Raw genomic sequence first — 23,690 nt, forward strand, 5'->3', positions numbered from 1 at the left:
AGGGATATGTAGGGACAGTGGGTGGAAGTTGGGTATTTAAAGATGCATCGAATCATGTTTATATAGGGATTTCCTAATGGTTCATCTTGGAGGGATACAGCAATATTCTCTTGGGATAACTCAATAAAAGTCTTCTGGTATTCTACAGAGAAGTCTAAACCTATATACTGTGTTCCCTAAAAAGAAAATTTACTCAAATGGAATGACATTAAAAGTCTAAGGAAAATTAGTGTGGGGCTTTAGTTTTTGCTATGTCTATGCAGTATACTAACATAAAGGTTTGTGCATCCACTTTTGAACACCTCTCAACAGGGAACCCACTATTGTGTTTTTCCTTTGTTGGGTCTGGTATTTATTTATCTAATCCTACTTATGAACTAATAAATTAGTCTATTACTGTTTCACCAGTGTTGGCAGAAGATGTGAGATGTCTGAGTCAGAGACAAAATTTTCCATTATTCATAGTTAACAAGTAGGATAAACATCACATTTGAGTTAGTTTCCCTTATGGTCCAAGGTCAATGAGGGCACCAAAGAGGGGCCCAGGTATATTATATGCACACAGTAGGGTTTTGTCCTAGGTTAAGAACACTGAGCTTGGGGAATTCACTGCTTTTATAATAAGTAGTGAACAAGTCTGTCTTTTCTCCAAAGTGGGATCTCTAACTTATCCCTCAAAGGTTGCTTGCTTCAAACTATCCTGATAAATGGTCTGGCGGGGGGAGGGTGGCAGGGAAGAAACAGCAGATGGGGCCTTGCTGGGGTACTTAAGGATTATGGCAGGTTGCCTTTCTATAATTTCCACTGTATTTGTTCTTTTTTCTTTCTATCCCTTCAGCATTTTGTACATCAGATACCTGTAGTGTGTTTAAATTCCATTTAGACTTCTTTTCTCCAAACTAATCATTTCTAGTCCCTTTGACCATGCCTTCCATAATCTGGCTTTGAGTCCCCTCACCAGTCAGTTCACTTGCTCAGTCGTGTTCGACTCTTTGTGACCCCATGGACTGCAGCACACCAGGCTTCCCTGTCTGTCTCCAACTCCTGGAGCTTGCTCAAACTCATGTCCATTGAGTTGGTGATGCCATCCAACCATGTCATCCTCTGCTGTCCTCTTCTCCTCTTGCCTTCAATCTTTTCCAACATCAGGGTCTTTTCTAATGAGTCAGTTCTTCACATCAGGTGGCCAAAGTATTGGAGCTTCAGCTTCAACATCAGTCCTTCCAATGAACATTCAGGACTGATTTCTTTTAGGATTGACTGGTTTGATCTCCTTGCAGTCCAAGGGACTCTCAAGAGTCTTTTCCAACACCACAGTTCAAACGCATCAATTCTTTGGCACTCAGCTTTCTCTATGGTCCAACTCTCACATCCATACATGACTATTGGAAAAACCATAGCTTTGACTAGATGGACCTTTGTCAGCAAAGTAATGTCTCTGCTTTTTAATATGCTGGCTAGGTTGGTCATAGCTTTTCTTCCAAGGAGCAAGTGTCTTTTAATTTCATGGCCGAAGTCACCACCTGCAGTGATTTTGGAGCCAAGAAAACAGTCTGTTTCCATTGTTTCCCCATCTATTTGCTATGAAGTGATGGAACAGGATGCCATGATCTTCATTTTTTGAATGTTGAGTTTTAAGACAGCGTTTTCACTCTCCTCTTTCACTCTCATCAAGAGGCTCTTTAGTTCCTCTTTGCTCTTTGCCATAATGGTGGTGTCATCTGTATTATCTTGAGGTTATTGATATTTCTCCTGGAAATCATGATTCCAGCTTGTGCTTCATCCAGCCCGGCATTTCTCATGATGTACTCTGCATATAAGTTAAATAAGCAGGATGACAATATACAGCCTTGACATACTCCTTTCCCAATTTGGAACCAGTCCATTGTTTCATGTCTGGTTCTAACTGTTGCTTCTTGACCTGCATACAGATTTCTCAGAAGGAAGGTAAGGTGTTATGGTATTCCCATCTCTTGAAGAATTTTCCACAGTTTGTTGTGATCCACACAAAGGCTTTGGCATAGTCAATAAAGCAGAAGCAAATGTTTCTCTGAACTTTCTTGCTTTTTACCCTCACCATTAGTATTGCTTTTCTTTGACCTTATACAAGGATTATTTCCCAAAATACATTATAATGCTCCAAATATTGTCTAATCAATTTATTAGAAGAAAAAGACATTGCTTTGCATATTCTAGAAGTATACTTCTATATGGCAACCTGGGATCCCATGAACTTTTTTGGCAGTCCCATTAATTCTCATTGGAAAACACTGACTTTTATCATAAACTCCTATTAAGCCATACATTTTTATTCTGTCCTAGTCTATTTTTATGCTAGAGAATAGACTCTTCATGTAGTTTTTCATTAAAGTAATCATTGTATCAACCAGATTCCATTTCATATAATAGAAAAGATGAAAGTAAGCTTATTATTTTAAGATAGCTGTTATTTAGCAGAAAAGGCAGTTCCTTGTCTGATATTTTGTGAATTATTCCTCCTCTATATAAGAGAACAGTGTTAATATAAATGACATACAACCCTCAAACTCTTCTTTTAAACAAGAGTTCAACCGATTTTTGCGATCTTCTTTCCACTCTCCACATCATGTATGTACAAGAATGAGTTGACATTGTTCATCTTCTGCTTTAAAAAAAAGAAAACTGAAACATGTACATATTTTTTGAAACAGAAATGTTACTTTAAATATTACTAGCAGGGCAAGAAATTATGGCTCAATTGAAAACATTCAGGAAAGCAGAGAAAATAGTACAATGCACCCCCAGATAACCATCAGTCAGGTTCAACAATTATCAAGATACTGCCACACTTGCATCATATCCATTTTATTATTAAAATATTTCATAGTAACTGGCATATTGTTTACTCCTACATAGTTCAAAAAGGATCAACATAGACATTTTTAACAAGACTGCAATATCATTAACCCCTAGAAAAATTAAATGGCACCCCACTCCAGTACTCTTGCCTGGAAAATCCCATGGGCGGAGGAGCCTGGTGGGCTGCAGTCCATGGGGTCCCTAAGAGTCTGACATGACTGAGCAACTTCACTTTCACTTTTCATTTTCACGCATCGGAGAAGGAAATGGCAACCCACTCCAGTGTCCTTGCCTGGAGAATGCCAGGGACGGGGGAGCCTGGTGGGCTGCCATCTATGGGGTCGCACAGAGTCGGACACAACTGAAGTGACTTAGCAGCAGCAGCAGAAAAATTAATGATATTTCCTGTCATCATTTAATACCTCAACCATATTTAAATTTTTCCCAATTGTCTCAAAAATGTAGGAACCGCTCATTACATGGGATTGTTAGGTCTAATAAACATACTTTTATCTAGAACAGTCTGCCTCCTTTTTTTGGTAAAATGGTATAGCCAATTTAGTTTTTAAAAAGTTTTACTGAAGTGTAGTTGACATCTTGGTTTCGGCTATATCTCCTATCCTTTTTAAAGTTCTTGACCAGTTGGAAACTGTGGATCACTTTTTTACCACCTCGAATTTGTGGTATCAACTTAATCCTCTCTTCCACATATTTCTTATACATTGATAATTAGCTTGAGAGCACTAATAGACTAAAACAGGTGCTTAAGGAAAGTGAAGGAATAGGGAAGCACTGGTAAGATGTAAATGTAGTAATAAGTGATGCAGAAATAAGAAAATAAAGGATGAAAATGCAAAACTCAATTGTCACATAAATCAATCTAATTTACACTCAAATGTTTCTCATGAAATGAGTACCCTTTTTATTGTTGCTATTGTTAGAAAGGACTGTAGTAGTTCGAGCTATTGAATCGACTAGAAATTTTAATTGCTTAAGAAGATACAGTAACTGGACACCCCAGCCTTCTGAGAATTAAAAAGCTTGCTCCAGATACAGAAAGGACATAGTTCACCTGAGGCCCCTGACACAAACACAGGGGGTGGGACATAAGCATATCTTTTTCTACAAAGAAAATGCATCTGTGGGGAGAGTATGAGAAGTTTGTCTCCACATAACTGACATGTGATCATTGAGTCCAAACTAAATTAAATCCAGAAAAAACAGTACTGGCAGATTTCCTCTTCCTTAGTTACAGGATGACCTAGCATGGAACAGTGCATTACTTACAGGAGCTGCCTCATCTTTGCCATCACAAGTAAAGTTTAAAACATTGCCTACAATGGAAACAGGCATGCTCTAGGCCAGAGTTCCCATAAACACTACAGTGAGCACAGGGACCACGCTTCCATTCTTTACTGCACGATTCACAACATTTTTATACAGAGAAACCTGATTCCACTGCATCCAATGTATTTTGTGTAAATTTACACTAGCTAGGGCAATAAGGTATGTATCTTACATGGCACGTAGATATTTCTCATTTACTATTTAGCACACACACAGATCCATGTCTACACACACAAATACACAGATAACTGAGTGGACTTCTACAGATTGAAGGCATTCTCTAAAAGTTCACATAAAGAAGTAGGATGGATACATTGGAAGGATAACTTCAGGAAAACCAGGTGAAAAAAATGTAAAATCCCACTTTGAGATATAAAATGATGTAATTCATATGTCATTGTCCTCTTAGTTCCAGCTTATGAATCCATGGGTATTATCTGTTTGCCACATGACACAGAGTAAGCTTCTCTGAATTTCCTCCCTCAAAATCTACTTACAGAAAAGCAGTTACTGGAGATTCTGTAGAAGTGAGACCCAGGGAGGTGAGGATTCCTAAATGTTTTTATCTACTTCAAAGTGTAAAGAAGTTTGTATCTAAAATGAGAGCTTTACAAGTATTTTGTACAAACACATTGGTTAAGATTGGTTCAACTTTATACCAAGAAACAGAACAGAGCTACTTGTACAAAGTAGCAGAGCTACTACCTCGTCATGGAAAGACCATTTTTTTGCATTGCTTTGTAAGGCAATGGAGTATAGCATAATTAGTCACTATGCTACCCCTTGGAATTTCAAATTACAATTACATAAATTTTAGTTTGATAATTAATACCTCTAAAAAATGATCTCCTGAACTCTGATTTAAAAAATTAATTTATCATCTCACTAAAATGACAACTTGTATTTTCTATGTGCAGTTAGAAGCAGTACTGAGATTGAAAACAGAACAAAACTTACTAAAAGTCATCATTGTAGTTACACCCTGAAAGTCCCAGAAACCTACATACAAATGCTTAAACGTGAGAGAGACTCCTGTAGAGGCAATAAGCTATGACTATTTCACAGTAACAGTCTGTTTCTGAGTCATTGAATCAATACTTCTCACTCAGTAAAACTGCAAGGAGACAACTTCTCTTTATATGCTTTGACACAGATAATCCAGTCATAAATAATCAAATGTAATTTTTTTCAAAAATAATTTTTTATTTGGCTTTAGAATATTTTGGTACATAAAGTAAAACATGGCTACCTAATACTTTGCATTCAACAGATTAATATAGAGAGACAAATTGGAAAATTACCCATCTTTCTCAGTGGAATTATTCTTTAATCTTATTGTTATCATGAAACAAAAGAGTATTTTGCGTGAGTTTGAAATTGCTGTCTTATAATTTGTATTTAATGCCTTCCCTGAATTGGAAGACATGAGGTATTTTTTAAAATGTATTTATTTTTTAACTGAAGTATAATTGTTTTACAAAATGTTGTTTTCTGCTAAATATCAACATGAATTAACCAGAGGTATACATATGTTCCCTCTGTCTTGAACCTTCTTCCCATCTCCCTCCCCAGCCCACCCCTCTAGGTTGTTACAGAGCCCCTGTTTGAGTTTCCTGAGACCTACAGAAAATCCCCATTGGCTTTCTATTTTACATATGGTAATGTAAGTTTCCATGTTACTCTCTCCATACATTTCACCCTCTCCTTCCTCCCCCAATCTGTCCATAAGTCTGTTCGTTATGTCTGTTTCTCCACTGCTGCCCTGCAAATAAATTCATCAGTACCATCTCTCTAGATTCCATATATATGCGTTGAAAGTCAAAGTGAAGTCGTTCAGTCGTGTCCAACTCTTTGCGATCCCATGGACTGTAGCCTACCAAGCTCCTCTGTCCATGGGATTTTCCAGGCAATAGCACTGGAGTGGATTGCCATTTCCTTCTCCAGATATATGTGTTAGTACCCAACATTTATCTTGTCTTTCTTACTTTGAAATGAGATATTTTATATAAATTTCTCATGAGTTTCATAAAAGAATTAAACAAACAAGGTATCAGGTTGTCACAACCATACAACACATATCACAGTATTGAAATTGTTGTATTGACTGTCACCTTTCACTGGATATTAAAAAAACATGGGCTACAACTGTATTTTTTAATCTACCCTAGCACCTCAACAAAATTTTGACTGAGTATAAGAATACTGACATTAACAAAAAGTTGTAAAATTTTAATTTAGATAGCTTTGATTAACTGCAAAAATCTGAAATGAGATATGGGGTCACAAGACATATAGGTTCAAATCTTACTTTATCACAATTAATGTGATTTCAGTCTCTAACTCATTGAGGGTCATCTGAACAAAAGGAATAGCACCTGACCTATGTACTTTAGAGTACCTGTAAGGGTAAAATGAGGTAATGGATGAGAAGTACCAAACAAATGTAATTTTCTGCATATTCAGGTAAGAAATACATGTATGAAATAAATCCTTTTAAGGTTCACTGTGACAAAATTCATGGTAAAAATAGGTACCATACCATTTTCCCCAAGTGAAAACACCTTTTCTCTTCAGCCTACACATACGCTTAAAACTACTCACCCCCGCTCCTTCACACGCACAGTATACACATACACCCCTTGTGTCAAAATACAGCCCCCGGTGTTTTACGTCCTCTGGACTTCCCTGGTAGCTCAGATGGTAAAGCATCTGCCTACAGTGCAGGAGACTCGGGTTCAATCCCTGGGTCAGGAATATCTCCTGGAGAAGGAAATGGCAACTCACTCCAGTATTCTTGCCTGGAAAATCTCATGGGTGGAGGAGCCTGGTGGGCTACAGTCCATGGGGTCGCAAAGTTGGACACAATTGAGCGACTTCACTTACTTCAATAAATACTAGCAAAGCAGTGTTGACACTGGTGCATCCTCTTCCTCAAAGCACTGAAATTCATCACCACAGCGACCCATAGAACAGCCTCAACACAGTTAGTAATCTACTAGCTTCTTCTTATTTATTTTTGTGTTTTGGCTGCAACCAGCAGCATGCAGGATGATCCCTCCCGCCCCTGGCCAGGAATCAAATTCAGGCCTCCGCGGTGGAAACACCAAATCCTAACCACTATGCCACCAGGGAACTCCCTGAAGATTTCTTTTTGAGTACTTCTCATATTTATGCTGGCTTCTCTCCCCAAAATAACTGTATTTTTTTTTTCTAGATTAATCTTTTTTACTGGTTCAGTTTCTGGCTCTTCAAATGCAGGTGTGCAAGGTTTCATCCTTGGACCTCCTTTTTTCTCACTCTGTGTTTCTGTGAAGATGACTCAGCCTATTCTAGTAGACCCAGGCACTATCTCTGTGCAGCCAACTCCCAAATCTCTCTTTCTTCATGGCTCCTTCCCAGGTTCCAGGTCTCTGTATCTAATTATTGAGCACATATTTCCATCTCGAAGCCCTTCAGTCTATGTGTCAAATTCATTATTCCTCCCGTGTCCCAAACCTCTTCCCCATCTTTGCTGCCCTTCCAGACAGTCATCAAGCAGAGACTGGGGAGTTATCAGGGATTTCCCCACTGGTCTTCACCTCTCACCTCCACGCTCTAGGAACAGGATGTCATACTATTTTATTTACTCTCAATTTTAATTTCCACTGCATTCAGGCTTCATTATTTCTTTTTTAAAGTATTCTGATTGCCTCTTAATTAATCTCTCTGCTTTAGTCTCTCACAAATCCATCATGTTAATATAATTCCAAGGACATAAAAATACTCCCCTACTTTCTATGCCTACTCTTTGCCTGGAAAATAAACTCCAAAATTCTTTGACATAGCAGTCAAGACCCTAATTTGTTTCTAACCTGTTTTTCCAGTAACTCCTACCCACACCCTCCTCTTTCTAGAACACTTTCAGTTTCATGCCCTAGTTTATGGTATTCCCTTAACCTGTTATGGTTGTTCTTTGTCAAAAGTCTATATGTCTTTCAGATCCATGTGACAAGTCATTTTCTCTGCAATACCTTCTCCAGTCTGCGTTCCAGATAGAATTAATCCTCCTTCTCCTGTACTCTTCTGCTGTTAAAATTAAACTTAAGTGTTAGAAGTGTTTATCTCTTTCACTGCATTAGACTCAAAGGGAAAAAGTATTACTCATCTTGATTTCATCTATGATTCACAGAATGCTTGACAAATAGAGGCTACCCAGTAAATACTAAACTTAATAGACTTATTCCTGATGTATGTAACAAATACAGAGGACAAACTTTAAGAATAATTCTTATCTGTATAACATACAAACTATATCATATTGATTTTGTGTCAGTTATTGTTAAAATCAATAAATCATTTGGCTTTGATAATAATGAAAGTATATATGAAAGTTGAATTATTCATTGTAATCCTTTTGGTTTTAAGTATATCAAACAGCTACATTTCTTTCTTAAAGTTGGTTTGGAAGGAAGCAGGAAATAGTTATGCAAAAATCCAGTCAAGTATCTGTAAAAATACATAGAAATCAAATATGAGACCATTAGTAGTGCTATTAAAGGAATCACTAAATTTATTAAAGTCTCTTGTATATTAAAGAGTTAAAGACATTGTAAAGCTAAAAACAATATTCATTAAAATAACCTTAAGGAAAATCAGATATATGCTAAAGAGTCAGTGCCATATCACTGTCACAAAATTTTGTATAACCAAAAAAATCCATCTCTAAGAAATTCTAATTTAATGAAATTACACTCAATCCTGCTCTATGATTGTAGCTCAAGTGTCAGCAAACTATACCCTGTGGACCAAATCTGGCCCCTCACCTGTATTTTTGTCAACAGAATTTTACTGAAGTACAGACATATTCATTCATTTCTGCTTCTGTCTGCTTTTGCTTTACAAAAGCAGACTTGTATAGCTGAGACAGAGACGATGTGTCCCACAACACCTAAAATGTGTACTATCTAGATATTTAAAAAAATTGACCAACTCCTGCTACAGATAACCAGTTGGAAGTTTGGTTGTAAAACTAGGCTGGTCTGTGTATGTATTATTACTCTAGAATTCAGGTTTTTTAGCAAGGATTTCTTCTTAAAATTCAAAAGAATTTTAAAAATTATAAAGATGTTATGATAAAAATAGAAGATGTTGAGCATATAGAAGAGTTAAATGGCATACAAAAAGGATTTAATGAAAAATTGGTTTACTTTTATACTCTTATATATACACTTTCCTTTTATATTAGAGTACATCACTGAAAATGAACTGTTCTACCATTATTGTTTCACTAAAAAGTAGAAAATTAATTCTTCCTACAGGAATAAAGGAGTGAAGTTAAGTACAATTATTTTTCAAAATGAGGGGAGGGAAAGGTGGAAGCAGGGAGGAGAAGGGAGAGAGAAGCTACTGTACCTCATTCTCTAACTGAGATGAAGCCAATCTGTGTACCAAAGTTAGGGCCATCTCGGACATGGGAAAAATACTTGTCAGGATGACAAGATGTACAGAGGTTGAGATCCTGGTTCTGGTCCTGAATATTCTGTGGTAGAATTCCTCCCCGTTCTAGAAGAATCCTTAGGATAAAGATTTTTCGAAAGACAGAAACTTTACTTTACCAACAGACAAAGCAATACGGAAAAAGCATTGATATTAGTGTAAAAGAACTCTGGGAAAGATCTGCTTGGAACAATGCAAGTTGTCATTCAGTTACAGAACAGGGACACAACAGGAAATGGTAGATTTCACCATTACAATTCTGGACTGAAATCAATCGTTATTGTTGTTTAATTGCTAAGTCCTGTCTGACTCTTTTGTGATCCCATGGACTACAGCCTGCCAGGCTCCTCTGTCCATGATATTTCCCAAGCAAAAAAAATGGAGTGGGTTACCATTTCCTTCTCCAGGGAATCTTCCCAACCCAGTGATCAACCCACATCTCCTGCATTGGTAGGCGAGTTCTTTACCACTAAACCAACAGGGTAGCCTGAAATCAAACATACCTAGTGGCTTTACGGATGTCAACATAGGGATTTGGTGAGTCAAACAGCTGTACACATCCGGGATCAAGATTATGAAATGCCTTTGCTGATTCCCTTGGAAGAGTAAAACAGCATGGTCCGACTGAAGGCCCCAATACAACAATAATGTCTTCCAAACTGCAGCCATATTCTGCTCTCATAGCGTTCACTGTAGCCATAGCAACACCTAACATGGTACCTCTCCAACCTAGTAAATAGGAAGAAAGAGAGCTAAGCAAAGTCATAACATAACAAAATGTCATCTTAATTTATATCTAAGTTAAAAATGAGCAGGGTCAGTTTATGTATTTTTCCTAAGGGTCCTTTCACCTCTTAGTTATTGTGAATAATTTGTTTTGAGCATAGATGTGTAAATATCCTATTGACATCCTGCTTTAAATTCTTTGGATATATGTTCAGAAGTGGAACTGTTGGATAATATGAATTCTATTTAAAACTTTTTGAGGAATCATCACACAGTTTTTCATGGCAGCTGCATCATTTTATACTCCCACCAATAGTGCATCATGGTTTCCATTTCTCTTCAACAAAACTTATTTTCATTTTTTAAAAAATATCAGCCATTCTAACAGATGTGAGGTGATATCCTGTGGTTTTTATTTGCTTTTTCCAAATTAGTGATGTTGGGCATCTTTTCACATTTTTACTGACCATTTGTATATCATCTTTGGAGAAAGATCTACTAAAGTCCTTTACCCATTTTTCAATCAAATCTTTTAGTTTTTGTTGTTGTTGAACTGTAGGTATTCTTTTTGTATTCTGAACATTAACTCCTTATTAGATGTATGAACTGCAAATATTTACTCTCAATCTGTTGGGCTGACTTTTTACTTTGTTGATTGTGTTCTTTGATGCACAGAAATTTTTGTTTTTGATAAAATCCAACTTATCTATTTTTACTTCTGTTGCTTGTGCTTTTGGTATCATATCTAAGAAACCATTGCCTAATCCAAGATCACAAGGATTTACACTTATACTTTCTTCTATAATTTTTAGAGTTTTAGCTCTTACATTTAGATCTTTGATCCACTTTGAGTTAGTTTTTATATATGACATAAGGGTCCAACATTGTTCTTTTGCATATGCCTATCCAGTTTCCCTAGTACCATTTGTTAAAGAAATTGTCCTTTCCCCATTGTATAGTCTAGGTACCTTGTCAAAAATCATCTGTCCCTAATGCAAGGGTTTGTTTCTGGAATGTCTATTCCATTCCATTGCTCTATTGTCTTTATGCCAGTACTATACATACTGTTTTGATTACTGTAGCTTTATAGTAAGTTTTGAAATTAAGAAGTATGAGACATCTAACTTTGTTCCTTTTCAAGACTGTTTCATTTATCTTTCATAATTTTAAATTTAATGTTTCAAAACCCAGGAAGTAACAAATAATATTCACGTTTTATATCCAGGAACTAAGATTCATATTTTAAATAACTTTTGACAATGTTAAATAGTAAACCTGACTTCTAGTCATTCAATTCCATTACTTTAGTTAGATCAAAACAAACAAAAAACCACTTTATTTGTCTATAGTCTAAAATGCAAACAAAGTAGCCATAGATTTACAAGCACTCCTCATTTTACATAGACTCATTACCACTGGATAATATAAATAGTATTTTTAAAAAACTTCCAACAAACAAAATTCCAAAACCTTAACAAACATAGCACCTAAAAATTCTTTGTTCTTATTTTCAGAGAATAATTAAAGCTAATCAACTATAACATATTAAACTAAATGCAATTTTCCAAACATATCTTGTTTTTTATCTTTACACTTGCTGCTGCATTTCAAAAACACCTTCTGTGACATGTCTAACCTTCCTATTCCCTATTACCTAGACTTCAAGGGTAGACTTCTCAAACCAGAGACAATACAACTCAGTACAACTCCCTGGGAATGTTTTGAAAAGCATAGAGGCTTTTCTTTTTGGTTATTACAACAAGTACAACTGGCATTAAGAATTTTGAAAGCCAAGCAAACTTAAGTCTGCAATGTAAGACTATCTTGCCCCAAATGTTAATAACACTCCTGCTGAGAAACATTGGTACCTAGCCAAACCCTACAAATCTCCCAGGAATCAGCCTAGGCAACTGCTTTCTTTAGGGATTATACTCTGAGTCACATAATTTGACATAAGTACTCCTTGTATTTGCTCCTGACCTGAGTCTACTAGCCCTCTTCTATCTTTACTTATCACCATAGGTAGTAATTAACTATTTAAATGCTGGGAAAGACTGAGGGCAGGAGGAGAAGGGGATGACAGAGGATGAGATGGTTGAATGGCATCATCGACTTAATGGCCATGAGTTTGAGCAAGCTCTGGGAGATGGTGAAGGACAGGGAAGCCTGGAGTGCTGTAGCCCATGAGGTCACAGAGAGTCGGACCATTACTTACAGAATGAACAAAAACAATGTCCATCAGAGAAAAATTATAACTTTCCCCCAGATTGGTAAAAATCCTAGGTGCTTAACTAAGTACACTTACCAGAGTGAGCAACCCCACATGCTTTTTTGACAGGATCTGCAAAAACTATCGGAATACAGTCAGCACCAAGAGCTGCTATTGTGACTCCTCTTTGATTTGTGGTGATTCCATCATAAGATTCAGGCTCCTTCCTTCCCATAATCCAGACATCATTGGCATGATCAGTCTAAAACCAAAGATGTGAAATAAAAATGTTTTTAAAATAGAATTTCTCATACCATAAGCTTTCCTGAAAGTATGTATTTTGTACAAAATTATATAACCAGTTTAAGGTTACTAGCATTCCTTAAATACATCAGGTCCATATATATATAATAACAAATTTATTTAACTCTATGATATGATAATCTCTATGTATTTTCCTCAAAGGAAAACAGACGTCAACATTTAAAAAAAAATCAAAATAGTACTGATGAAACTATTTGTAGTGCAGGAATAGACACAAATACGTAGTGAACAGACTTGTGGTCACAGCAGGAGGGCAGGGAAGAGAGGGTGGGATCAGTTGAGAGTAGTACTGACATATATACACTTCCATATGTAAAACAGAGAGCCAATGGGAGGTTCAAAAGGGAGGAGATATATATATACTTGTGGCTGATTCACATTGTTGTACGGCAGAAACCAACACAACATTGTAAAGCAATTCAGTTCAGTTCAGTTCAGTCGCTCAGTCGTGTCCGACTCTTTGCGACCCCATGAATCACAGCATGCCAGGCCTCCCTGTCCATCACCAACACCCGGAATTCACCCAAACTCATGTGCATCGAGTTGGTGATGCTATCCAGCCATCTCATCCTCTGTCGTCCCCTTCTCCTCCTGCCCCCAATCCCTCCCAGCATCAGTTGACTTTTCCAATGAGTCAACTCTTCACATGTGGTGGCCAAAGTATTGGAGTTTAAGCCTCAGCATCAGTCCTTCCAATGAACACCCAGGACTGGTCTCCTTTAGGATGGACTGGCTGGATCTCCTTGCAGCCCAAGGGACTCTCAAGAGTCTTCTCCAACACCACAGTTCAAAAGCATCAATTCTTCGGCACTCAGCCTTCTTCACCGTCCAACTCTCACATCCATACATGACCACTGGAAAAACCATAGCCTTGACTAGACGGACCTTTGTTGGCAAAGTAATGTCTCTGCTTCTTAATATGCTATCTAGGCTGGTCATAACTTTCCTTCCAAGGAGTAAGCGTCTTTTAATTTCATGGCTGCAATCACCATCTGCAGTGATTTTGGAACCCCCAAAAATAAAGTCTGACACTGTTTCCACCATTTCCCCATCTATTTCCCATGAAGTGATGGGACCAGATGCCATGATCCTAGTTTTCTGAATCTTGAGCTTTAAGCCAACTTTTTCACTCTCCTCTTTCATTTTCATCAAGAGGCCCTTCAGTTCTTCTTCACTTTCTGCCTTAAGGATGTTGTCATCTGCATATCTGAGGTTATTGATATTTCTCCCAGTAATCTTGATTCCAGCTTGTACTTCTTCCAGCCCAGCATTTCTCATGATGTACTCTGCATAGAAGTTAAATAAGCAGGGTGACAATATACAGCCTTGACGTACTCCTTTTCCTATTTCGAACCAGTCTGTTGCTCCATGTCCAGTTCTAACTGTTGCTTTCTGATCTGCATATAGGTTTCTCAAGAGGCAGGTCAGGTGGTCTGGTATGCCCATCTCTTTCAGAATTTTCCAGTTTCTTGTGATTCACACAGTCAAAGGCTTTGGCATAGTCAATAAAGCAGAAATAGATGTTTTCTGGAACTCTCTTGCTTTTTTGATGATCCAGCAGATGTTGGCAATTTGGTCTCTGGTTTATCTGCCTTTTCTAAAACCAGCTTGAACATCTGGAAGTTCACAGTTCACGTATTGCTGAAGCCTGGCTCGGAGAATTTTGAGCATTACTTTACTAGCGTGTGAGATGAGTGCAATTGTGCAGTTGTTTGAGCATTCTTTGGCATTGCCTTTCTTTGGGATTGGAATGAAAACTGCCCTTTTCCAGTCCTGTGGCCACTGCTGAGTTTTCCAAATTTGCTGGCATATTGAGTGCAGCACTTTCACAGCATCATCTTTCAGGATTTTAAATAGCTCAACTGGAATTCCACCACCTCCACTAGCTTTGTTCGTAGTGATGTTTTCTAAGGCCCACTTGACTTCACATTCCAGGATGTCTGGCTCTAGGTGAGTGATCACACCATCACGATTATCTGGGTCTTAAAGATCTTTTTTGTACAGTTCTTCTGTGTATTCTTGCCATCTCTTAATATCTTCTGCTTCTGTTAGGTCCATACCATTTCTGTCATTTATCAAACCCATCTTTGCATGAAATGTTCCCTTGGTATCTCTAATTTTCCTGAAGAGATCTCCCCAATTAAAAATAAATTTAAAAAAATTCGAAATAGTCCATCCATCACGAACAGCCCTCACTAGAGATCGGTAAATCTCTAATTGCAGTAGTTGTTCAGTCGCTCAGTTGTGTCCGACTCTCTTTGATTTCGTGGACGGCAGCACACCAGTCTTCTCTGTCCTTCATTATCTCGTGGAATTTGCCCAAACTCAGGTCCATTGAGTTGATGATGCCATCCAACCATCTCATCCTCTGTCACCCTCTTCTCCTCCTGCCCTCAATCTTTCCCAGCATTAGGGTCTAAACCTAATAGCAGTACCTTCCACAAAGTACTAATTGACTGAAAGAAATTAAATTTCCAAATCAATAATATTTTTACTTTTCCTGGAGTCAGAGAAATCTAGAATCCTGTAAGAAACAATTATCAGTTTTACCCTAGTTCCTCCTAGTGTTGATATAGAAAACAATGGCTTTTCTCTCCCACCATTCAGGAAACTTACCTCTAAATCAAAAAGGCAGTGGTACTATACTCTGGGGCTTTCCTCATGGTTCAGTGGTTAAAAAAAACAAAACAAAACAAAACTCACCTACCAATGTAGGAGACTCAGGTTTGATCCCTGGGTCGGGGAGATCCCCTGGACAAGGAAATGGCAACCCACTCCAGTATTCTTGCCTGGGAAATCCCATAGACAGAGGAGCCAATGGGCTACAGTCCATGGGGTCACAAGAATCGGACACAACTTAGTGAGTAAAAAACAACTATACTTTTAGATGTAAGGAGTTCCAGATGTGTGTGTGTATGTGTGTGTGTATTATACCACAGAATTGATCTTTAGAATATGATATGTATCTCTAAGAAAAATAATCACAAACATTATCCTAAGTTTTAGATAAAACATTAGATGCAAACATTAAATAGATTATTTAAAGTCCATATAGTCATTGGCAGAATCAAGAATATACTTTAAATCTTCCAAAATATGAAAACAAAATTGTACCTTTATTTGGTAAAATTTATTCACATTAAATCCTGCAGCCTTCCCCAACCTACGCAGATTTTCTTGAACAACAGCCTTGGGATCTCTCCGTTTGGAACTACTGAAGAGATTGAATGAGCTAAGAGTTGGTATGTAAGATATCCCACCTGTTCTTGTAGTAAATCCATGTATGAAAGTATCTGTTGAGGATAAACAATGAAGATTAAAACCAGGCTGTACAAAAGACTATATAAAGCCTTACAAACCCACTCTCTTATTAAGACTTTCCCTAATAACCTCACCCTGTATTAGTTTGTCCAGTTTCTAATTTCTACAGCTCTTTATAGCTTCATCTGTGCTTATGACACAATGTTTTGAGTTTGTTTTACCTTCTCCGTGGGATTACTGCTCTTCAAAGGGTATCTTTTCCCCATTAGTTTTTGTTATCCCAATAGCATATAGCTCACAGTAAATATCCTTTTACTAATAAGTGAGATTGACTGTTTTAAATTTCATTCTTCTGTGAAGGCACTACGGAGTTAAGGTTTCAGAATTTCTAAGTAGGAAATGCTTAGGGTCATAAATCTCACTTAAAACCAAGGCTGGGGGATTTGTCTTAAAGCTGAATTTGCATAAAGCGAATTTATTTAGAGTGGCTTTGAAGGGACTATCCCTTCATACTCGTGACTCTATAAGGCTGTCCATGACACTCCCATGTTGTAACTGATGCTAAGGAACACATAATCTCACACCAGTCTACAAAAGAAACAAGGTTAAAAGTGATGAACAACCTGTAAAGACAGACTCGCTTTTCATATTCAAGTAAAACAACTGATAGTGTTTAACATACCTGGGATCAAAGGAGATGTGATAATGGTTAATTCTCCCTTCAGTGCTGGCAAACTTCTCAAATATGTTTCTATTTCATTCTGGATTGCTTCTAGTTCTTGAGATGTGATTATGTTTACTTCAGTAGACTGTTTCAAAAGACCTCCCTTCAAAGTCATCTGTAGATCTTCAAACTCAAAATTGTAAACATCAGTAAAGAGTCGATCAATGAAAGCCTTCATTAATGTCTTCCGGTGCACAGGCACAATTACCTTAATGCAACTCAAATTTCTTTCATCAACTTTTTGTTTAATTGTATACAAAGAGGCAGCCATGCTGGGATTGCTAACAATCTCAAATTCTCTCAAGAGAGCTGATAATCCATTGCCTGTTTCTAATTCACAATTATCATGGTCACAGCTGATGTTACTACAACACATTATGCAAAAGAACTTGGCCTTGGCACCATGGTGATATCGGACTGCATTCAATATCTTTAATAATGTCTGATGACAGTTTTTCTGAGAGTTCAGTTTCAAACCAAAGAGATCAATCAACACTGCTTCTGCCATCCTTCAATTCTGTACAAAGTTCTTGAATGAAGTTTGTGTGTCCCCCAAAATTCACCTGTAAAGAAAAATTAGCATAAGTAAGAATGCAAAATTATATCAATATAGTTATAGTTACAACAGAAACTTGTGGATGGGTAAAAAGAAGAATTGCATTGATTTAAAAATGTAACCAGAATAGCGAGCCTGTACTCCTCCCAGAAAAGCTAATCCACTATTTATCAGAAGAGAACCCTGACAATGAAAGCACAGCCAGCTCTTAATTCATTTTGTGAGTGTACTTTACCTCTTTTCAGTAGAACAACAGGTTTGGTTTTGTTTTCAGATAATAAATTTTAAGCGAGGAATTACGTATTGACTTGGAGGAAGTCCTGTTTTTTAATTACAGGGTGTCAACGTATCATTGATATATCATTAATTCTGACATGATAGGCTTGTTAGGTCACATCCCTTCCTGCGAGATACCTGGGCCTTCAGTTCAGTTACTCAGTCGTGTCTGACTCTTTGCAACCCCATGAATTGCAGCACACCAGGCCTCCCTTTCCATCACCAAATCCCAGAGTTCACTCAAACTCATGTGCATTGAGTCGGTGATGCCATCCAGCCATCTCATCCTACGTCGTCCCCTTCTCCTCCTGCCCCCAATCCCTCCCATCATCAGGGTCTTTTCCAATGAGTCAAGTCTTTGCATGAGGTGGCCAAAGTACTGGAGTTTCAGCTTTAGCATCAGTCCTTCCAATGAACACCCAGGACTGATCTCCTTTAGGAAGGACTGGTTTGGTTGGACCTCCTTGCAGTCCAAGGGACTCTTAAGAGTCTTCTCCAACACCACAGTTCAAAAGCATCAAGTCCTCAGCGCTCAGCTTTCTTCACAGTCCAACTCTCACATCCATATATGACCACTGGAAAAACCATAGCCTTGACTAGACGGACCTTTGTTGGCAAAGTAATGTCTCTGCTTCTTAACATGCTATCTAGGTTGGTCATAATTTTCCTTCCAAGGAGTAAGTGTCTTTTAATTTCATGGCCGCAATCACCATCTGCAGTGATTTTGGAGCCCCCCAAAATAAAGTCTGACACTGTTTCCACCATTTCCCCATCTATTTCCCATTAAGTGATAGGGCCAGATGCCATGATCTTAATACCTTGGCCTTAAGTTCAATAAAATTAATGGAGTTGCATTTAAAATTAAAAATTTTTTTAATTTCTTTTTTTTTTTTTTTTTTTTTTCAGAAAAATTGTATTTCTGCCCCCCCCCCCCACCCCCTCCGCCGAAACAGACTCACAGGTATGAGCGGTTACCAGCAGGTTGAGGGAAGGCGGAGAGGGGCAAGATAGGGCTAAGGGGATTAAGATACAAACTACTATTTATAAAATAAATAAGCTACACGGGTATATTGTACCCCACAGAGAATACAGCCAGTATTTGCGAATAACCTTAAATGGCGTATAATTTATAAAAACGTTGACTCACCATGTTGAACCCAAAATTAATATTGTAAATTAACTGTACTTCAATTTTTTAAAAAAAATCCGTTTTGAAGGTTAAGCGCAGAGATGACCGAGAGGTTTGCCTCCAGGATTCACGGGTATGGCAGCACCTCGTTACATTAGCACTTGGCACTCGGTCCCTTCCTAAGTCCAACGATCACGCAAGCAACTGCCATTTGGATCACGTGCGCACCCCCCACCCCGCCCCGCTCTCCTCACCCCCGCCCCCGCCCCCGCCCCCGCCCCGCTCTCCTCACCCCCGCCCCCCTCTCCTCACCCCTGCCCCGCTCTCCTCACCCCCGCCCCGCTCTCCTCACCCCCGCCCCGCTCTCCTCACCCCCGCCCCGCTCTCCTCACCCCCGCCCCGCTCTCCTCACCCCCGCCCCCGCCCCCGCCCCGCTCTCCTCACCCCCGCCCCCGCCCCCGCCCCGCTCTCCTCACCCCCGCCCCCGCCCCCGCCCCGCTCTCCTCACCCCCGCCCCCGCCCCCGCCCGGCTCTCCTCACTCCCCGACTACACGCACACCGTTTCTCACCCCAGCCCCTGCCCGCCCCTCCGGGCTGCCGCTCAGTCTCTGCTGACCCCTCCGGTGTCAGCCTCTGCCCCTCCTAACCCCCGCCCTCCGCACCGAGTAAAGCCGCACGACAGACGCCTCGGCCACCGCCCGGTCGACGCTCGGCCCCACGGGTCGGCCGCTGCCCACATGCCGGGCCGTCGCCCCGACTCCTGCAGCCCCTGCGGGCCTTTCTGACGGTCGGGCGCACACTCGAGGCCGTTCTCCGTCACTTTCGGTTGCACGCTCGGCGGCGAGCTCGAGCTCTGAGGCGTCTGCCGGCCCCGGTCCTGAGCCTGAACGAGACCCAGAGGCCGCGAGCGTGCGCCCCTCAGTCCTCAGCCGGGTGCCCGCCGCTGTGAGGGCGGCGCCCGTCCCGCCTCAGCCGCTGCACCCGCTCGACTGCGGACGGCGCACCCGCCCCGCTTCCACCCGACGGCTGCGGAGGCCGGGCCGGGGGGCTGGGGGCCGGGGAGCGGGAGCGACCCTGGGGGCGGACGCGCTCGAGCACCGGGAACCGTCAGCAGTTCCGGGTCCGGCGGCCGCCAGCCCGCACCCGCCGCGCGGCCCCTGGAGGAGGAACGGGAACCGAGCAGCGGCCGGGCCGAGCGGAGCTATAGGCAGGTCCGCGGGCGGGAGGCCGGGCAGGAGGCGGGGCGGGTGAGGGGCGGGCGGGCCGTGAGGCAGCGGGCCGGCCTCCCGACGGGGCGCGCGGCGGAGGGGGCGGCGGCCGCCTCCCTCCCCGGGCACGACGCCCTCTCCTGAGGCAGCGCTCGGCGCGCTCGGGACCCCCAGTTTCATCCTCAGGGCCCTGGCCCAAGAACCTCCTTACGTTAGCACTTGGCACTGTGTCTCGTCCAAGTTCACTTACTGCGCCTCCTGAGGCAGATTTTTTTTTTTTTTTCTTTCATCTTTACTGTTTGGCTTTGTTTCCAGAAACAAGTTGGCGGAACCCTCCTTTGCCTTTTTTGCTGATCCCACCTAACTTTCTGACTAGACTTCATAGCTCCTTCACGTGTGTGGATAAACCGATGTCCTTATAAAAATATGGGCCAAGCATAGAAAATTAGAAGGCACTGACCTTAAGAGTTATGATAAAAATGTAAATTAGCACCCCCTTTCTCCCCTCAAAGAGCGTAACATTTGTTTATTTTAAAATACCGAACAGCTCCTACCTAATGTAGATGGCAGATGCTATGGCCAAAGGGAAACTATCTCCAACCGTCAAAGCGCAGGAGACAAGGTGCGTCCTGTGGCACTGGTTATGATGGAAGGAGGGGTCCCTTTTTTCTGACAGTTGCTCACATGAGAAGTTCTGAAGAATGTCTCCCTGAAAGAATCTCAGCAATCTGGGAGTTTAGAAGAGCACTGGGAACTGAGACTGCTGCTATTCTGTTTGAGTAGAGAATATGGTCCCCAATCCACCTACCAGTTAACCCACTCTTCAGTATCTGGCAGATTTTTTTTTTCCGAAAACTGTCTTTTCATTATTTTTCTGGACATTAAGAGCACTGAGTGGTAGGTGTAGCAGCGGATCCCCTCTGCCCCAAGCTTGTTTTATGTTGAATATCACTGTAAACAAAATAGAGGTCTTTAGTTACAAAGCTGGGTTAAAACATTTATGTCTGCTTTTATAGACGATGGTGGGCATTTGTCCTGTCATACAACAGTAAACAAGTTAAAAAAGAAATATTTCAAAATAGAGAAGCCGTCAGGGAAGAGAAAGTTTGTCATTATATTGTATTTACAAACCATTTCCTTTCACCATCCGGTCCAGGACTATGGCCTGATCTGACACTCATCTCATCCCCATTCCCCAACTCCAGTGGTTCTCAATCCTGGCGGCCTATCAGAACTACAAGTAGAACTTTAAAAAGCAGAAATGCAGGGACCACCCCCCTCTACCACCTCCAGATACACATTTGAATCCGAAACTCAAGGAGTCAAGTCTCAGCCTGTTTTGCTTTGCTTGTTGTTTTGTTTTAATCTCTACAGATGATTCAGATGCATAATTAGATTTGAAAAAATGACTTCCCTATTACCAAACCACTCAAACTAAAGGCTGTTTCTTGGAACACCATATGATTTCATCCTTTATTTATTTATTTTTGGGATTTCATCCTTTACATAAACTATTTCTTCTACTTAGAACACTGTTCTCTATATATACTTTTTTTTTTAAACAGCTACTTGTTCAAGACCCTCCAAGCTCAAATATAACCTTCCTTGAAGCCCCATCCCCTCACCAAGCACAATCAACTACTTTGAGCATTTTGTTTGTACAGGAGAAGCTCATTCATAGATGCAGTCTGGATCCATAACCAAGCAATACATTGAAAAAGTCAATTAAAGATTAAATTGTATACTTCATAAATATGAACATGGTAGTATATAAATTATATCTAAATAAAACTGTTTCAAAGGAAAGTTAAACCAGTCATGAAAAAGTATAAAAAATATACCATAATACCTTTAAGTTTCTTTTTTTAACCTGAAACAGCTACATGCTTGTTTGCCAGTCTGTTGAGGGCACAGCCTTTTGCCACAGCCTGTACATGGCCTCCAGATTAGAGTTCTGCGTCATATTGCTACCGTAAAGCACACTTCCCAACCATCAGCTAAGCTTTCTCAAAATTTCATTCTTTTAAGAGGAAAATGAGGCTTCCTGAGTGGTGCTAGCGGTAGAGAACCTACCTGCCAATGCAGGAGAGACATAGGTTCTATGAATTCTTGGGCCAGGAAGATGCCCTGGAGAAAGGAATGGCAACCCACTCCAGTATTCTTGCCTGGAGAATCCCATGGACAGAGGAGTCTGGCGGGCTACAGTCCATGGGATCGCAAGGAGTTGGACACAACTGAAGCGACTTATCATGCACGCAAGAGACACTTGTGAAGCTATCGGAGTGCAAATTACTTCTTTATAATCTTTTTATAGTTATCTCACTCATTCAAGCAACTCACCTTAATTGGGCCTTGAAAAATGTAAATGCAGCTTTTAAAGAACAAACTTTTTTCCCCACACTATTACATTAGTTTACTTAATGCTTAATTAAATTGTGAAAGCACAGTGACAGGTTCAACTGGCATAAACAGGTTTGAGAACAAACAACATTGTCAGATGTACAATTTTCACTGGTAGGAGCAGAAGTGGGCAGACTCATTGGAGAGTGGCTTTCTAACCCTTCAGCATTCAGCATGCACATTCAGCGTGATGTGGGGATTTGCAGCTTATGATTTAAAAGGAAATAGAGTTAATTGGTGAGAGGTTAAGTGTGGGTAGACTTAGAAAACACACACTGTACCTCTACATTTTCATTATTTGACTTTGCATCTACTTCACCCATAGAGACTTAAAAAGTCTTTGGGGGACAGAGATAGTGCCTGGCTGTTAAGGGGAACCATTGGGAAAATCACCAGGACTTGTTACATCACCATGTAAATCCTTATCTTGATAATTTTAAAACTGGTAACAGTTGTCTTTAAGCCAATTACACTAGAGTTTATGAGTCCTTCCAGAAATGGACATAAAACATGCAAACTTCCTTGTGAAAAACTTACGTTAGTTTCCATAACAAATGACCAAACGGGATGGCTTAAAACAACAAAATGTGTTCTCTTGTAATTATGGAGGCAGAAATCTTTTTTCAAATTATTTATTTATGTATTTTAATTGGAGGATAATTGCTTTACAGTATTTTGATGGTTTTTGCCATACATTAGTATGAATCCATCATAGGACCTCTCCACGCTGAAGCCCCCTCCCACCTCCCTCTCCACCCTGTTCCTTCCTCCAGGTTATCACAGAGCATGGCTTTCTGTGCCCTGCTTCATACACCAAACTTGCTCAGAGAAATCCCACCTTCGACTGAAAGCTATAAACAATGAATAATATATAAATATTCTCTACATTCTCTCTGAAAGGAACTTAAGGAATAGTACCAATCCTCTGGTTACTTTCTGTTTTCAGCAACCTGAAACTTTAATCTCATCGCCTAGCCACAGAAGAGAATAATCCCTAGTTTCAGTAGATTCTAAGACTATGCCATATAATAGGTATGATATTATAATAATTTTTTTAATTTTAATGATTCAATTAATTTATTCTTTTGGTATGACTCTGATGTTCTAGCTTCTCTTGAAAACCTGTGGTAGAAATAGTCTTTTTTACCTGAATTGTGTGTATTATTGATTCTTACTAATACGTGCAGTATGTTATATTTTTCCCATGATGCCTCTTT

At 39.9% G+C, this 23,690-nt stretch overlaps 2 protein-coding genes across 3 annotated transcripts in view; one reads left to right on the plus strand and one right to left on the minus strand.

Annotated features, from left to right (window-relative positions):
• Nucleotides 1–6,395: 6,395 nt before the first annotated feature.
• LACC1 (laccase domain containing 1) lies at nt 6,396–20,004 on the minus strand. Of its 2 annotated transcripts, none has more exons than XM_025263019.2 (7): nt 19,528–20,004; nt 16,863–17,467; nt 16,034–16,212; nt 12,692–12,857; nt 10,164–10,389; nt 9,577–9,737; nt 6,396–8,670 (listed from the first exon to the last, which is right to left on the minus strand). In XM_025263019.2, exons 2-6 carry the CDS (start codon nt 17,410–17,412, stop codon nt 9,578–9,580), a joined length of 1,281 nt encoding a protein of 426 aa, XP_025118804.1. In that variant the 5' UTR covers nt 17,413–17,467; nt 19,528–20,004; the 3' UTR covers nt 6,396–8,670; nt 9,577. The 2 variants fall into 2 exon arrangements, with proteins under 2 accessions (XP_025118804.1, XP_025118805.1); XM_025263020.2 differs by lacking the exon at nt 19,528–20,004 and adding an exon at nt 18,884–19,086.
• CCDC122 (coiled-coil domain containing 122) overlaps nt 19,943–23,690 on the plus strand; it is a 38,932-nt gene continuing 35,184 nt past the window's right edge. The window contains exon 1 of the mRNA XM_006053405.3: nt 19,943–20,076. The gene's annotated coding sequence lies outside the window, so the exon portion shown is untranslated. The remainder of the gene's footprint in view (nt 20,077–23,690) is intronic.

This window comes from Bubalus bubalis, chromosome 13 (assembly GCF_019923935.1).
Source record: "Bubalus bubalis isolate 160015118507 breed Murrah chromosome 13, NDDB_SH_1, whole genome shotgun sequence".
In the NCBI taxonomy this organism is placed as follows: Eukaryota; Metazoa; Chordata; class Mammalia; order Artiodactyla; family Bovidae; genus Bubalus; species Bubalus bubalis.

Coding starts and splice junctions, on each gene's coding strand:
- LACC1 (XM_025263019.2), bottom strand. CDS start 17,412: ATGGCAGAAGCAGTGTTGATTGATCTCTTTGGTTTGAAACTGAACTCT. Junction 12,858..16,033: donor ATAAATTTTACCAAATAAAG/GTACAATTTTGT, acceptor CTTTGGTTTTAG/ACTGATCATGCCAATGATGT. Junction 10,390..12,691: donor ATGTGGGGTTGCTCACTCTG/GTAAGTGTACTT, acceptor CCTATTTACTAG/GTTGGAGAGGTACCATGTTA.